The sequence below is a fragment of the Perognathus longimembris genome, chromosome 11, assembly GCF_023159225.1.
Source record: "Perognathus longimembris pacificus isolate PPM17 chromosome 11, ASM2315922v1, whole genome shotgun sequence".
Classification (NCBI taxonomy): domain Eukaryota; kingdom Metazoa; phylum Chordata; class Mammalia; order Rodentia; family Heteromyidae; genus Perognathus; species Perognathus longimembris.
The window spans coordinates 7,380,970-7,397,123 of record NC_063171.1 but is presented as its reverse complement, the minus strand read 5'-3'; the positions used below and the strand labels follow the sequence as shown (position 1 = coordinate 7,397,123).

The 16,154-nt window shown below is 40.0% G+C and overlaps 2 protein-coding genes across 2 annotated transcripts; both read right to left on the bottom strand.

Annotated features, from left to right (window-relative positions):
- Positions 1 to 25: 25 nt before the first annotated feature.
- On the bottom strand, positions 26 to 7,167 carry LOC125359818 (putative olfactory receptor 14L1). Its single transcript, XM_048357700.1, is given in 5 exon segments — positions 26 to 228; positions 231 to 528; positions 530 to 630; positions 633 to 998; positions 7,158 to 7,167. Coding segments are annotated over 5 exon segments (978 nt in total).
- Positions 7,168 to 11,366: 4,199 nt separating this feature from the next.
- Positions 11,367 to 12,311, bottom strand: LOC125359816 (olfactory receptor 2G3). Its single transcript, XM_048357698.1, has one exon. The coding sequence runs from the start codon at positions 12,309 to 12,311 to the stop codon at positions 11,367 to 11,369; it is 945 nt and encodes a 314-aa protein (XP_048213655.1).
- Between the last annotated feature and the right edge of the window lie 3,843 nt (positions 12,312 to 16,154).

Below are 16,154 nucleotides of genomic sequence, written 5' to 3'. Positions count from 1 at the left end.
CCAAGTGCCTGGTTAGAACAAAATATCATGAATATGAGTCCCTGATCAAATTTCCTTTACCAAACTGCCTTCTCAGGGCTGCCTTTATGTCCTTATTCCTCAAACTGTAGATGACAGGATTCAGTGAGGGGTGGGGGGAAACAACTGTGTAGAACACAGGCATGAGGAGGTCTAGAAAGGAAGAGGAATTTGAAATTGGCTTCATATAGGCAATGCTACCAGATACTAGAGTGTCACCACCACAAGGTGTGGAATGCAGGTAGAAAATGTTTTCGATCTACTCACCTTGGATAGAATCCTCATGATGGTGGAGAAAATGTATACATAGGAAACAGTAATAGAAACAGAGCAGATTATCATGAGACTAGTTACAAAAACCATGACTCTAATCTCACTGATTATTACTTTGGAGCCCAAGAGGCTTAACAGCATGGAATATCACAGAAAAAAAAAATCATAAATTCTTTAGGACCCACAGAATGGTAATGAGAAGGTGGCTGTCACATGTAAGAACCCAGAGATCGCCCCCACTGAGCCATGACATGACCATCATATTGACACAGGCACCTTGGTTCATGATGACCTCACAGTGCAACGGCCAGCAGGTGGCCACACAGTGGTCATAGGATATACTGCAAGAATGACTTTCACAGCAGATGCCAAGTGCATGAAAAAGAATACTGACAGAACACATTCAAAGAAAGAAATGAAAGTATTATGAGTAAAGGAATTGACAATCGATTTAGGAACAGTAACAGAGACATAGCAAAAATCTAAGAAAAACAAGCTCTTTAAAAAGAAGTACATAGGGGTTTGCAGATGGACATCCAGCATGGTGAGCACAATGATGAGCAGGTTTCCTATGAGAGCTGCCAGATAAACTAGCAAAAATAAAATGCCATGTATGATCTGAACCTTCCAGGAGTTTGAGAATCCCATGAGGAAGAACTCAACAGCATCAGTTCAGTTCCAATCATTTGAAACCATTCCATTTCTACCTAAGAATAGAGGGGAATAGATTATACTTATGCCCAACAGACCTACCTGAAGCACTTAAACTTATAATAATTAAATCAATATTGTACATACACAAATGTGAAAGCTATCTTTCTCAAATTTCAATGATATGTATATAAGATATTCTTGTATATACAAAAGTTAATAATTACAAAAAAATGTATAACATCAACTTGATGCACTCCAACTTGAAGAAAATCTAAATATTATTCCTATTTTCATATAAATTTATTGTGAATTTTATTGTTAATTTCTATGTTAATCTCTAGAATGGCAAATCATTTGTAACTGTTCTCAGTTTTACAGCAAAGAAAAAGTAGTATAAAAATCTATGAACATTCGTTACTTCACAACTATTCAGTGAGATCAGAGTCACAAACTCAAAAAATACCAAGACATCAATTACATATTTCATATAGTAACATATTGACATGACCTTGGGTTTGAATGGTTCCAAAGGAGCAATAAGTAGAAATTTATGCAAGTTAATGACAACCGAGTAATCAGCAGAGACTGGTTAACAAGAATGGAAGGAACCAGGCACAGATTGATTATGCCTGTAATCCCAGCTATTCATGCATTAATCTGCAGATCAAAGTTCAAAGCCATCCCCAGGGAGGAAAGTCTCTGGGACTTATCAATTGACTACCAAAAAGTCAAAAATGCCAGGTGCAGGTGGCTCAAATCCGTAAGCCTAGTTACTCAGGAGGCTGAGATATGGGGATACAATTCAAATCCATCCCATGCAGGAAAATCCATTCGACTGTTAACTGCCAATTACCTACCAAAAAAAAAAAAAAAAAAAAGATTCAAGTCCTAGAGCTCTGCCTTGAGCACAAAGAGAATCCGGGTCAGTACCCAGGCCCTGAGTTCAAGCCTCTGACCAGCAAAAAAATAAAAAAAATACAAGTCAAAAGTGTTGTTGTACTCAAGTGGAAGAGTGTTAGCCTTGAACAAAACAAAAAACTACAACAAAAAAGAAACCCTAAGAGTCAGCACTCTGGCCCTGAGTTCAAGTATTAATACCTGCACACAAACACACACACACACACACACACACACACACACACACCAAAAGGGATGAGAAAATCACAGTTGTTTGCATCAGAGAATGGTTGGTTTTGTTGGTATTGTCAATCAGAGGAAACATAAAGACTATATTAGTGCTAGATATTGAGATATGCATTACACAATGATTTTTTTGGATTGGTGATTTTAGAATCCACAGAAAATAAAGACATTAAGAAAAAGTATGTATTCTATTATTAGAATATAGATATGGATTTGGAATTCAGACTGTACTTCCAACACTAGCATTACCAGAGTATTAATTATATCCAGGACATCTAAACAGACAGAGAAATTGTTATAGTTATTTTTCTAGTGTCTGTTTTCTTTATTTTATTGTTTTTCTTTGCTTTGATTTAATTCTATAAATGTGTATCTGAATTTAGTTCTTAAATGTGTATAACATAGTAATCCAAGCTCAGAAATAAATTTTTACCTTTCAAAGTTTGTAGAGAAAAAAATCTAGAGAGAATAAGTATCAATTTATCCCCTGCAATTCTAAGGCCTTGAGCAATTGTACAATCCCAGCAGTCTAGCACCACTAGTTAGAACAAAATGTTTACATTCTATCAAAATATCCCTTAAATTTCTTGGTGTGTAATATTTTCAACTGCCAATTTCCATTCCCTTTTTAAACAAGTCAACGACAAAATTGGAAAGAAAACCAACAAAAAATCAATGGAATGTCTTTCAAATGGAAATCTTGTATTTCTAACAGTTTTTGGGTTTTCATGCTCCTTATATTGCCTACTCACCTATTGTTAGAAGGACATAAAATTCTTGCTTAAACAGGAAAAACAATCTCATTCTGCATGTTTGTTTTCATTGCAACTCATCAAGGCACAATTGTTTTGCTCAAAACAATTAACTCCATTATGACATGATTCAACAAGACAGATAGTAAGGATTCCACTCCCAGGGCTAACATGTAAGAGTTGAGGTCTAAATCATTGGAACTGCTTTATCAATATTATTTTTTAATTTTTTTAAATTTTTTATTTATCCTCAAGTAGTTTTACAAAGGGATTTGGATCCAAGACATATAAATATATTAAGAAATTGTCATAATAATTTTAAAATGTCCATAACTTCTTACAGCATTTCAATTTATAGCTACAATGCATCTTAATCAATAACAATTCTTTCATCACTCAATTATTTTAATATAAATCAGTGCAAATGCTGTAATGTACATACAAAATATTATTTTTATCCAACATCCCTCACATATATACATCAACTTTTACCACTGAAAAAATAGACTCATAATTAAAGATGAATATTCAACAATACTTTTTCTTCCTCATGCCTTCATCATATTCAAATTCACTGCATACTCCTAGATCTCAAATAGAGGAATTAATAAGTACAATTCATTCATTAAAAACAAAATATCAAATGGATGACACTGATCAAGATCCAGTGTACATATAAGTTGACAGGTTCAATGGAAACAACTTTGTACAACTATTTAAAGATAATTGAAAAAATAATTTTAAAATTAGGGCTGGGGATATAGCCTAGTGGCAAGAATGCCTGCCTCGGATACACGAGGCCCTAGGTTCGATTCCCCAGCACCACATATACAGAAAACGGCCAGAAGCGGCGCTGTGGCTCAAGTGGTAGAGTGCTAGCCTTGAGCGGGAAGAAGCCAGGGACAGTGCTCAGGCCCTGAGTCCAAGGCCCAGGACTGGCCAAAAAAAAAAAAAATTAAATATATTTTCAATCTTTTTCACAGAATTATGTGCCAGGCTAAGCTCTACCTCCTTCCGTGTAGAGATCCTGGGCCTATCTGCCTCCTCTGTGTGGTCCCCTATCGCCCTCACGCATATCCTCTGGCCAGTAGGAATTGAATGCGGGGGCGAGGTCCATGAGTAGCCTCAGTCAGCCTGTGGTTGTGGGAAGCCCTCCTCCTCCCTATCCCCACCAAGAAAGCAAGGCACATGTAGGCTCCTGGAGAAGCTTCAATGAGCATTCTGGTTTATTCAAGGGAGGGGCTAACAGTCTTATACTAGTAATGACATGTGAGGGAAAGGGAATGGCCAGGTACTAACGATAGGCTAATGAGTGTGTCCATCACGATGATGTCACGGAACTTCCCACAGAGGCGGAGACCTCTTGGCTCCACCTCCTGGGTCAACCAGCACCATCATGACACATGTGTTCGCCACAGAGAGGCGGGGGGCTGGTTTGGCTTCTCTTTCGGTTTTGGAACCGGAAGGAGGTGGGATGGGCCGGCTAGCAGCTGCCCCTACATCTCCCTCTCTTTTATTTTTTAAATTAGCAGGGGATGTTGTAAACATATGGCATATGTAGGCATAAGGCAAATGTTGACATAAGATACATATGGGGCCTCTTCCACAAAAGGGGTAGATGAAGGGGCCATCCATTTGGCTCAGTCCAGAGAAGTTGGAGTCCTTAGTCCATTTCCACTCCACTCAGGATAAATGGAGACATGATTCCCTCTTTTGGCGGTGAGGTAGAAGCAGGTTTAAGTTCTGGCAATCCTAGTAGTCCACAGCAGCTGATAACTTAACACATGTAGTTAATAAAACATTTTTTTTCATAAACATTGAGGTGAAGTACTATCCTAACGCCTATTTTTTGAACATTTTTCTCATAAACATTGAGGGCAAGGCACTAAACCCTTGCGCTTACTTTTTAAAACATTTTTATCATGAAACATTGAGGTAAGGTGTCAAAACCCTCAGCTCTTATTTCCCTCCAACGGGATTCCCTAAACCAAGCAGCAGGGGGAGAGGCAAAAGGGAAACAGCGCAATTCCCTATTTCAGTCCCTGTGCAAAGCCGCAGGCAATATCGCCATGAAAAAACATTGCGCCATGAGAGACGCTCAAGGAAGAGTCTAGAAAGCAAGCAAGAAAGGGAAGCTGGCTGCCTTTGGTGTAGTTTACCGCTATTGCATGCAGGCAGGCTTTCCATATTCCCATGGAAGAGCAGAAGAAATCTGGCACGGTTCTTGTTTTCCTAGAGAAAGCAAGAAGACATTTCTCCAGAGCGAGTGCTCTGGGCTTAATTTCCCAATCTGGAAAGGCACATACAAGGCTCCTTCCCGCACTGATTTGGGAAGATTTAAAATTTCTTAAGATATTTCTTAAGATATTTAATGTAAGCATAGCAATCCTTAACTAGTCATGGGTGCTGCTCCCCCCTCTTTTGTTTTTTAGTTTTTTTAAATTATGACACAGGAGGGCACCAGGCTGGGAGTATGGGCAAAGGTCATTTCTTCTGAAACTACTTCCTGCTAAAAGGGGGCGAGGTAGTCAGGGGCCCCTGATTTGCCATATGGCCTGGTACCATCCAGTGTGGTTGGCAAAAGTCCTTATTGTTACCACAAGAATGGTCACTAGGGCCAGAGGGTGCTATGGTCTCCTCTGGCCAGCCTCTGTAGCTTGGCACAGCAGCATGGAGAAATGATAGCCTTGAACCGCAAGTTCTCAGGTGATGACCTCAGTGAGAGGTGTTATTCTGTTAAAAGACTTTTGAAAAGATCAAGCAAAAGACTGACAAGTTCTCAGAGCTAGTTAGCATGAATGACATAGAAGATACCCTGGGCATAAGCCAGAAAAGTTCCACTTAGAGCATAAACCCAATTGTGGCTAATTACAAAGAAGGAGAAATAACTGAAGGAAGTATCCAGTGCTAGTGGTCCCGCTTGAAGTGGCCAGTCAGAGGCTAAGATAAATATGTATACATATATACAACTGGCAGAAAAACAGGAAAATGGACAGGTATTATTCCTTTTGACCTCCCGGTCATTAGTTTTGGAAGGGCGAGACAAGGCAACTCTGTTTAGGATGTGACACCATTCTCCTCTCACTCCTCTCCACATCCCTGTCTCCTGGACTGGCTGAGTCCCAGGAGCTCAGGCACTTGTTGCTGGGATGGCATGCTCCCATCCGCATTCACGGGGCTTGAACTCAGGGCCTGAGCACTGTCCCTGAATACTTCTGCTCGAGGCTAGTGCTCTACCACTTGAGCCATGCTGCCGCTTTCAGCATTTTGTTGGTTCTCTTGAGCCAAGCTCCCAGTCTGGCTCTTTGCTGGTTAATTGGGAGATGGAGTTTTAGAGAGATTTTCTTTTGCCCGGGCTGGCATTGAACTGTAATCCAAGGAGTCTTAGATATAAAAGCCCTTTTTATGTCCAATTAGCAATGAGGAAAGCAACAGGAATAGCCCATCTGTAACTTGTTGAGAACTGACTAAAAACCACTTGTCAAAGTTTTGCTGTAACACTTAGAGAACATGAGGTCTCTGTGCCTTCAATTCAAATCATACCATTTGATCTTACTGGCAGGTGGAAAAGAGCATAGCTAAATGACAATTGAGGGCAAAGGGTTAAAACAGTGTGAAAGTCTCAGCTTTAGCAGTGGCTGTGTCTTCCATCCCAAATTAGCAGGCTTCATGCCATGTGATGGAGTCAGGCAGGAGAGATCTGGGCAAGGCTGCAGTAAGATCTCAGAGACACTTCCTGCAAGATTGCCTGCAAAATTCTGCACAGACTGGTTAAAGACATCTAAAATCCCACAGCATTTCCTGGCTGGTTGCTCTGGTATTCTCTGGCTTTTGTAGGCTGATGCCCTTTTGGCTCAAGCAGGGTGATGACTTTAAGAGATTTTCCTAGTCACAAAATCCCAAGATAACTCTGTGGCCTCCAACAGTTACGATGCCTTTGATCTGGCAAAATGTTAGCACTCTGGTTGTTTAAATTTCCATCTAGGAATGTAATCTAACTCTTGCCTCAGCCTTAATTTCATCCGAAAGACTCTGAACTCAAATGACAATTGTTTTCTTAATGCAGGAATTACAATTACAAATTTAGAAACACTTATCCATTTTGCTTTCCAATAAATTAGTGAGGACCATTAGCTTGCTTTGCCATACTTTTTTACCTACAGGGTTAATGAGAATTTACTTTTCTCCCCACCAGTTAGTTATACATACTTTAAAACACTTGCCTGATTATATGTAACTTAAGATAGTTAGGAGTCTCACACAGAATTTAGTACCGAATCATTAGACTGATATCCAAGACAATTGTGACAATAGTACCTTCAACCATGTTTACCAGAATTATAAAGCACAAGAGATTTGGCCTCAGCACCTCGCTTTTTCAATATCTCCACATTGTAAGAGTAGCACAGGGATCAAATCACATCAGACAAACTTTCCAACCATCAAGAAAAACTCCTTTAATTTCTAGTATCTCTGAAGGGGCAGGCCTAGAAAATCCACTCAAGTTACTTATTGCTGCATCAGAACCATTTGTCTCCCAAATACTCCACTTGAGTTGGAAACCTGGGGCTTTCTCTTGTTTTAACTCTGCCTGTAAGCTGCATGGGAAAGTTTAACAGAGGGAAATGACAGGAAAGACTGCAGGGTCACAGCAGGACTCCTTTCTCACAGAGCATCCTCGGGGCTGCAGACAAGCTGCTAGCCCTGCCCAGCCTCCAGGAATTTGGCACCTGGGGCTGTTTGTTAGAATCCATTTTATCTGTTAACCAAGTTTAGGATTTAGTCCAAAACATCAGAGCTTAACGAATCTCCAACTAGCGAACACTGACAAAAACCGAGAACCCTTTGGTCTCCTTTAAAGCAGATTAGCCAGCCTTAGATGGTAGGTAAGCGAGCCCAGTAAGTTCCTAGGCCTCAGAGGCAGGGGGAGGGAGCCAGTGCAAAGGCAGTTTCAGCCCCAAAACCCCGCGCTCCATGGCGCCACTGCCGCCCCCGCCACGCGACGCGACGGTGGCCCCAGAGGCGGAAAGGGAAGGAGGGGGCCGGCGCGAGGTACAGAGGGCACAGGCCAGAAACCGCCTATGCGAAGCAGCCGCAGGCGCCTTACTCCAGCGGCCCCAGAAGTGGAAAGGGAAGGGAGGGGGCCAGCACAAGGGCAAGCCGCTCCAGAATCCCCCAGTGCCTCATCGCCTCCGCACCCGCCATGCCCCAAGCACCGCTGTGGAACTCGCGGGAGCCCAGCGTCTGCAGCCACTGCCGCTCGCAAATTGGGACCTAGAAATCCCGGGTGGAGGGCCACCCGGCCCGGGGCAGCAGCAACTGTTTCACATGCTGCTGCTCCTGCCCTGCACGCCCTCCATGCTTCTCTACTGCACAGCCACTACGGCGGGTCCCCTGCACGCCCATCTCCGTGGGCAGCAGAGATCCCTCGGCACTTGGCCTGAATGTCCCAAAAGTCCAATCCAGTCTCTTAGAACATGAATCTATTCTGCCCCACTGCCTTAGTTGCCCAATGGGGGAACGAGCAAGCCCCTGAGAACCCACTCCAATTTCCTGAGGGCTACCGATAGCTCCGGACCTTGCTTGTGGGATTCCCACCCCACCCCACATTTGGGCGGCCATTTTGCCAGGCTAAGCTCTACCTCCTTCCGTGTAGAGATCCTGGGCCTATCTGCCTCCTCCGTGTGGTCCCCTATCGCCCTCACACATATCCTCTGGCCAGTAGGAATTGACTGCGGTGGCGAGGTCCATGAGTAGCCTCAGTCAGCGTCAGCCTGTGGTTGTGGGAAGCCCGCCTCCTCCCTATCCCCGCCAAGGAAGCAAGGCACGTGTAGGCTCCTGGAGAAGCTTCAATGAGCATTCTGGCTTATTCAAGGGAGGGGCTAACAGTCTTATACCAGTATGACATGCAAGGGAGAGGAACTGGCCAGGCGCTAACGTTAGACTAATGAGCATGTCAATCACGGTGATGTCACGGACCTTCCGCAGAGGCGGAGACCTCTTGGCTCCGCCTCCTGGGTCAAGGGCACCATCACAACACACATGTGCTCGCCACTGAGAGGTGGGGGCTGGCTTGGCTTCTCTTCAGGTTTCGGAACCAGAAGGAGGTGGGATGGGACAGCTAGCCACAGCCCCAGGTCTTAAAGGAATAGCCATCCCCTACAATTATGGACATGGCATCATGCTTTCTGCATGTGGGCTGATTTCTATTGAAGTGAGTCATGAAGAAATATTGGTTGTTCAAATTCCAAACTCTTGGGGGATTTTTGTCTGAGAAGGAATCTCAGAGTATCTGATTGTGTATCAGAGCCAATTGCAAAGTGTCTCCTCAGCCTTAGGTTAAGACTGCAAATATTTCTAAATTTGGTAAGCATCACGTCTGGTTTTTATTTTCCCATGATTTAGCTGATTATGTTTGTAAAACAATGTGGGTAATAGCTGAAGTTTCCTGAGGGAAAATTTTCACAGTTCTAAAGTCTCTGAGGTAAGATGTCTACTGTTTTAAAATACTTTCCTTGAGAGAAAGAAATAAAGCAAAATTTTGATTATTCCCCATGGAGAGCAAATAAGACAATATCTCCTTTTGTAATTAAAAATAAAAGATAGGAAATCAATTGAATACTATAAAAATCTGTGCTAAATATAAAATCACCTATTACACTTGTCCTCAAAACTGTCAGTGGACTTTTTTTGACAAAATGTAAAACTTGTGTCGCTTGAATGACTTGACTCTGATTTAGCTGTCACTTGAATGACTTGACTCTGATTTAGCTGGCTGTGTCAATTGCTGACATTCCTTACCATACATTGATTGAGGCCTTTGTTGTCATTTCTGTTGCTTTTCGGATATTTTCTCATTTAAAATTAACTTCACAGAGTTCAAGCCCCACGACTGACCAAAAAAAAAAACAACTTAGCTTCGTTTTGTATGTGGGTGTGTGGATAGTTACTAAGATATGAATTCAGAATCATGTGTTCTTTGTAGTTTTTTCACTAAAGATATATATATGTACATATATACGTACGTATATATATATATATATACATATATATATACATACAAGCAGATATATTAACTAAAGGTGATATATTTTCAGGTCAAAATGTTACCTTAAAAAACATAAAAGAAAATGCTGCCATTAATACCTTTTCTTAAAGACTTGGATGATCTACCAAGACCAGACTATCCTGGAACTTGTTATCCTCCTGCCTCAGCCTACCAAAGGCTGGTATTCCAAGTAGTCATCCAAACACTATGTGTGGCCTAAATCCCTCTGTTTCAGACCATGCAGATAAAACTGAAAGATCTATAGATACTGAAAATACCATATGATTTCTCTTAAATAGTGTATCTGAATTAGACATAGTAGAGAGGTAGAAAACAGAATGCTGATTGGCGTGGATGGATCACAAAGTTGTTTTTCCATACAGAGTTTAGCTGTATGAGATGAAGGAGTTGTACTATGGCTGAGCAATGTGCTCACAGCTAACAACACTGTGCTCACAGATATACACTCAGTATAAGGGCAGATCTCATGCTGGGTTCTTACAATACAATGACATAGAGACAGAGATGGATATGCATACTACCTTTATTGTAGGAGTCTTTTCATGAATATGTATACACACAGTAACTCATTCACAACATTTATACCATTGTTGTATGTCAATTATACCACAATACAGCAACTTTTCAAAAAGGCTAGCAGTATCTGTTGAATTCTATTCATTCTTACTGATCTAATGAAATGGCATTAAATAATAACAAAAAATGTTTCTTTCAAAAGGCTTGTGCCTATCATGCTGACAATGTCTTCTGGTCCACAAAGGAGATGTACTTACTAAGTTTTGAAAAGTAACATGTTCATTGTATGTTGTCTCTTTTACCTTCTTTATTTTGAATTTTTTGTTCATTTTTACCTGGGGTCTAGCTATGTAGCTCAGGCTGGCCCTGAACTTGATATGTAGCTTAGGCTGACCTGAAACTCTTAATCCTCCTGCCTCAGCTCTCCGAGGACTGGGATTACAGACATACACTTCTACTCCCAATTTGAAATGTCTTTTAAAGTAAGATATGACTAATGGAAAAGAATACTTAAGATAGTATTTTCCTTATCAGTAAATGAGAACAATGAAGTGTACTGATAAGGGAAGTATATGCCCAATTGCCTGTTTTCTAAGATTGTTCTTTGGGGAAAAAACTGAGGCTTTCTCTGAAACTTAAAAAATTCTTTTAGAAAAAAAGTTGGAAAACATTTACTAATTTAATTCTTTTAATCCTTTCAACTATCAAAAGTAAAACTTGACATTGTGGGAATATCACAATTACACACATGTCCATCTCTTTTCTCTGTCCTATATTCTTCCCTGAACATGCATACAGTCTTCTTAGTTTGACATAAGAGGGAAAGATCTACAAGGAAGATAAAGTAAATGTGTGGCAACATTATTGAAGTGAAATTTAGAACTAAATTGGACTAAATGGAAGCTGAGGGACCCTGAACCTCATAATCACTTCTTTGCATATCATGTCCTTAAGGTGCACAGTTTTCCTGAGAAAAGTTTCTTCAATGCTTCTTTCACATCCTTGTTCCTTAATGTGTAGATGATGGGATTTAAGGTGGGAGTCACCATAGTGTAGAAGAGAGAGATGAACTTTCCTTGGTCCTGGGCATAACTGTCACTGGGTTGCAGGTACATGTAGATGATGGTGCCATAGAAAATGACCACCACTGTGAGATGGGAGGAGCAGGTGCTGAAGGCTTTGTGTCTGGCATCCACTGACTTGATCCTCAGCACTGCCTGAGTAATGAAGCCATATGAGATAAGGATGAGGGTGGGTGGGAAGATGAGGAACAAGATACTAACAATAAAAAGCACCAGCTCATTCACAGTAGTGTCCACGCAAGCCAACTTGAGGAGAGCTGGGACTTCACAAATGAAATGATCCAGCATGTGGTTGCCACAGAGAGGCAACTGCAAGGTAAAGGTAGCATGGATCAAAGAATTGGCCAATCCACTGAGCCAGGAGAGGGAAGCCAGCTGTTGGCAGACCCGAGGGTTCATGATAACAATGTAGTGGAGGGGCTTGCAGACAGCAGCATAGCGATCCAAGGCCATAACAGCCAAGAGGATACATTCAGTGGAACCTAGTGCCAGAGAAATGTACAGCTGCACCACACAACCACCATAAGTGATAGTCTTCTCTGGTCCTCGAAGATTAACCAAAGTCTGAGGGGCAAGGCTGGTGGTAAAACAGAGGTCCAGTAAGGAGAGGTTTCTGAGAAAGAAGTACATAGGGGTGTGGAGAGATGAATCCAGATAGGAGAGGATGATGATGGTGAAGTTCCCCACAAGAGTTAGGAGGTAGAAGAAAAGGACAAATATAAAGAGCACAGACTCCAGTTGAGGGTGATCTGAGAAGCCTAGAAGGATGAAACCCTTCAGTGAACTTGTATTGGTCCATTCCATCCCTCCTGCGCCTACAAAAGGAGGAATGGAACAGGTACCTTTGAGATGGTTTATTGTAGAATAACAAAATGCAAGGGCTGAGGTGATTGTGGAAGCTGGCTTGTCCAAACTATTTCTTTTTCACTATATTGCTCACTAGGGATAGGGCTTTGTATTTCTACATTCCAGTTAAATGGAAATCAAGAATATTTACAACTATAGAACAGTCTGAAGACTCATCAAAAGAGCAAGGGTTGTCAGCAGCCCAGAGGACCTCTAGACCTTCCCACCCACAACAGCCACTCAGTCTCTGGCAGTCGAGCTCCTAGGTGATTAGTTTGGGTTTATAATTTTAACAGAAAAGAATGCATTTCACAGCAACAGAATTGAATTTGTTTGTTTTGAAGGTATTCTGTTTGGCATTACGGAAAGATTTAGCATCAGAAGGAGCAATGGTCATCAGCAACAGTAATGCCAATGATCTAATGGCAAATGAGTAACACAACAAGTAAGACTTGGATGTGATACAGTTAAATTTTAGGTTCTATTTCCCTTGATTCCTCCTTTTGTCTTCTTTCCCCTTTAAATTTTTCACTGGAAGTGTTAAAAACAGTCTCATAATGATAATCGGTTGTCTTTATAAGTCTTGGATAATTCTATACACAGACTGCTCCAATTTTAACTCTGAGTAAACTAAAAATCATTGGCATTGTCCAGATTACCATGGAACTGGCTAACTGAGAGGTGTTGATTAGTACAGTCCTGGCTGATATACCTAAAGAATCTCAGATCACTTAAACACCCAGTCATTCTGGTTAGCTATGTTAATCTTGTACCTCAATTTTAGCTAGCTTAGAGTTCTTCATTTCAGAGGTATGCAGTGTCTATGACAGTCATAGCAGAAGATCACAATAGCCCAATATCTATGCCCATATGAACACATAAGATGATGCTAAGCAAAATGAGCTCCAATTTATGGAAACAAGAAGTATGTCATTGTTGTTATTATTTTCAACATGCCATGTGAAACTGTATCCTATTTTTCTCTCTTGTATTCCCTTCTGTGGTTTTACCCCTGCTATCACTATATCTGACCTTAGTGCCCTGGATATTGCATAAATGTGTATTGGAACTAGGGAAGGGAAAAAGAATATCAAAATTGAGAGACAAAGGATAAAAAGACAAACCATTACAAAAGCAGTACTTACAAAATCACTTGGAGTTAATCAACTGTACAACTCATGGGGGGGGACGCAGAGAGGAAAATGGGGAGGCAGGGGAAAAATGAGAGAGGAGGTAACAAGTTGAATAAGAAATGTACTTGCCTTATGTATGAAACTGTAACCCCTCTGTACTTCACTTTGACAATAAAAAAGGAAAGGAAAAAAAGAAGAAGAAGAAGAAGTGTGCAGTGTTTCCCTGTATGGTAAAGCCCCACCTGTTCCTCCTGACCAAGCTGAGATTTGAGAGATTAAAATGTGGATTTGTTTAGAGACCCACTGAGTCTCACAATTGATTTGCTTTGGAATTATATCTGTCTATATGTCTATCTATGCAACTGTGTATCTATAATACTATCATAGTCATCATCACTCTTATCATCTGTGATGTTCTTATAAAAATATCGAATTCAAACATGTTGATATTTCATTAGTCATATGTTGCCAACTTCTTCTTATGGAAAATATCAAGAAAGTTTCATTCATCTACACAATAGGAAAAACCTGAGTTTCAAATAGTTTACCTGTCTCACCAAACATGATCATTACTTCGGTGATAAATCATATTCAACTGTGAAAGGAATTATAAGGTTTCTACATCAAGTTTTATAAATCCCATCAAAGCACAAGAGCATTGGATTAAGGTTAAGCAGAATTAATTTTACTTACTTTCAGGGATAGTTAAAAGTGTTCAGCTTTTAATATCTTCAGAAAATATGTTAAATAACATTTTCTAGCTTTGTGTTCCTATGTCTAAATAATTCCTGAACAAAAAAGACAGCTGGCTGAAATACAGCATCTATTGAAGACTCATATTTCTAACACGAGCCAGACCAGAAATAAAACCCTATATTAATTATGTGAATTGTGAGAAGGTAAAACTGGTGTGAAAATCAACAACCTCATGAGAAGGTTATGACTTGTTCATGATTAATAACTCTTTGGGGAAAGCCAACATCCCTACCAAGCAATTAGCTGATGAACTGATTAACTTCTGGGTCCCACCCAAGGAGAATAGACATACATTTCCCTAGTGTGATATAGTCCTTCTTCCCTGAATTTAGCTATGAGCCTTCCTACTTCCTAAAGGAAATAGAATCCATCATAGTTTTACAACACTGATAAAACCACACACTATCAAAAGTGAGATTACTTCTGTTGTGTCGTTCCTCCTTCCCTCATTTATAATAAAGAAACCTTCTTCATCTCTTGGGTAGTTGATCCCTCTCTATGCTTGGCATTTCCTGCATCAGAGTCACTCTCTGGACATATTTATTCATTAATACAAATTAATTTTATAATCTAGAAAAATCTAGAATTACTGTCTTATAATTTCATCCCTTTCTTTAAAGCTCTACTGCTCTGCTATTTCACCTCTTATCATATCTACCTTTCCCTAACTGAACTCACTGCTCATTACACTATTTAGATGTGGATTTCTTTACTTGGCCAGATCCATGTATAACATTTTAATCTACTATCTCCATTTCAAATATACCTTTTCAAGCCCCAGCCCATTCTTTGGCTACCATATTGTCATAAAAGAAAGGAGTTATGCAATTTATTGCTTCTCTGTGGCATTTTCACCATTATCCCTGTATCCCACAAGTTATATGTACACACTTAACATCTAAATATCTCAACTTTTTCACAACTTAGCTTCACAATAACATATGATAGTTTTGGATAATTTCTGAGCTGAAAGAAAATATTTTCTGCATAATATAATTATTTCACAAAACTAAGAGAAAATGTTCATGGTTGTAATATGCCAGCTACGATTAGCATTAATTTTTAAAATCCACTTGAAAGTTTACAATCTCTGGTCAAAGGCAAATAGTTGTTAGTTACACTCACAAGACACTAGGTTGGAAATTAACTTTACAACTTGGGGGAGGAGAGTCAAGGGGGAGGGATAATGGGAGAAAAACAAAGGAGTGGGTAACAATGTTCGACAAGAAATGTACTCAGTACCTTACTTATGTAACTGTAACCACTTTGTACAGCACATTTACAACAAAATAAAATACTGTTTTGTAATTTCAGTAAATTTAATTTCTTTCATTTCAAAAGATTGTATAAATAGCAAGATTATATATCTTTATTAAAGAATTCTTTTGTAAGTTTCTATATAATATCAACTCACAAACCTTCTATCTTACATAAATATATTGTCAAGTTACATACCCATTAAAATATGAGAAATGAACTGGCACTGGTGGCTCACACCTGTAGTTCAAAACACAGATGGCTGAGATCTGAGGATAAGTGTTCAAAGCCAGTGCATGCAGAAAAGTCTGTGAGACTATTATCACAAATTAATCACCAAAAAGCTGGAGGTGGAGATGTTGCTCAAATGGTAAAATGCCAAAAAAAATAAATAAATAAAAGCCACGCAAGCTAGAGGACCTGAGATGAAGACCAGGTACTGGCACACATGTGCACACGCATACACACACCTGCATGAAAAATTTTAATTAAAAGTTTGGGTTGACTTTTATTGCTTGAGCTGTCATAGTTTTAAATCCTTATTATATGATATCTTCTTTATATATATTTTTATTATTATCAAACTGAATTACAGAGAGGTTACAGTTTCATACATTAGGCATTGGATACATTTCTTGTACTGTTGGTTCCCTCG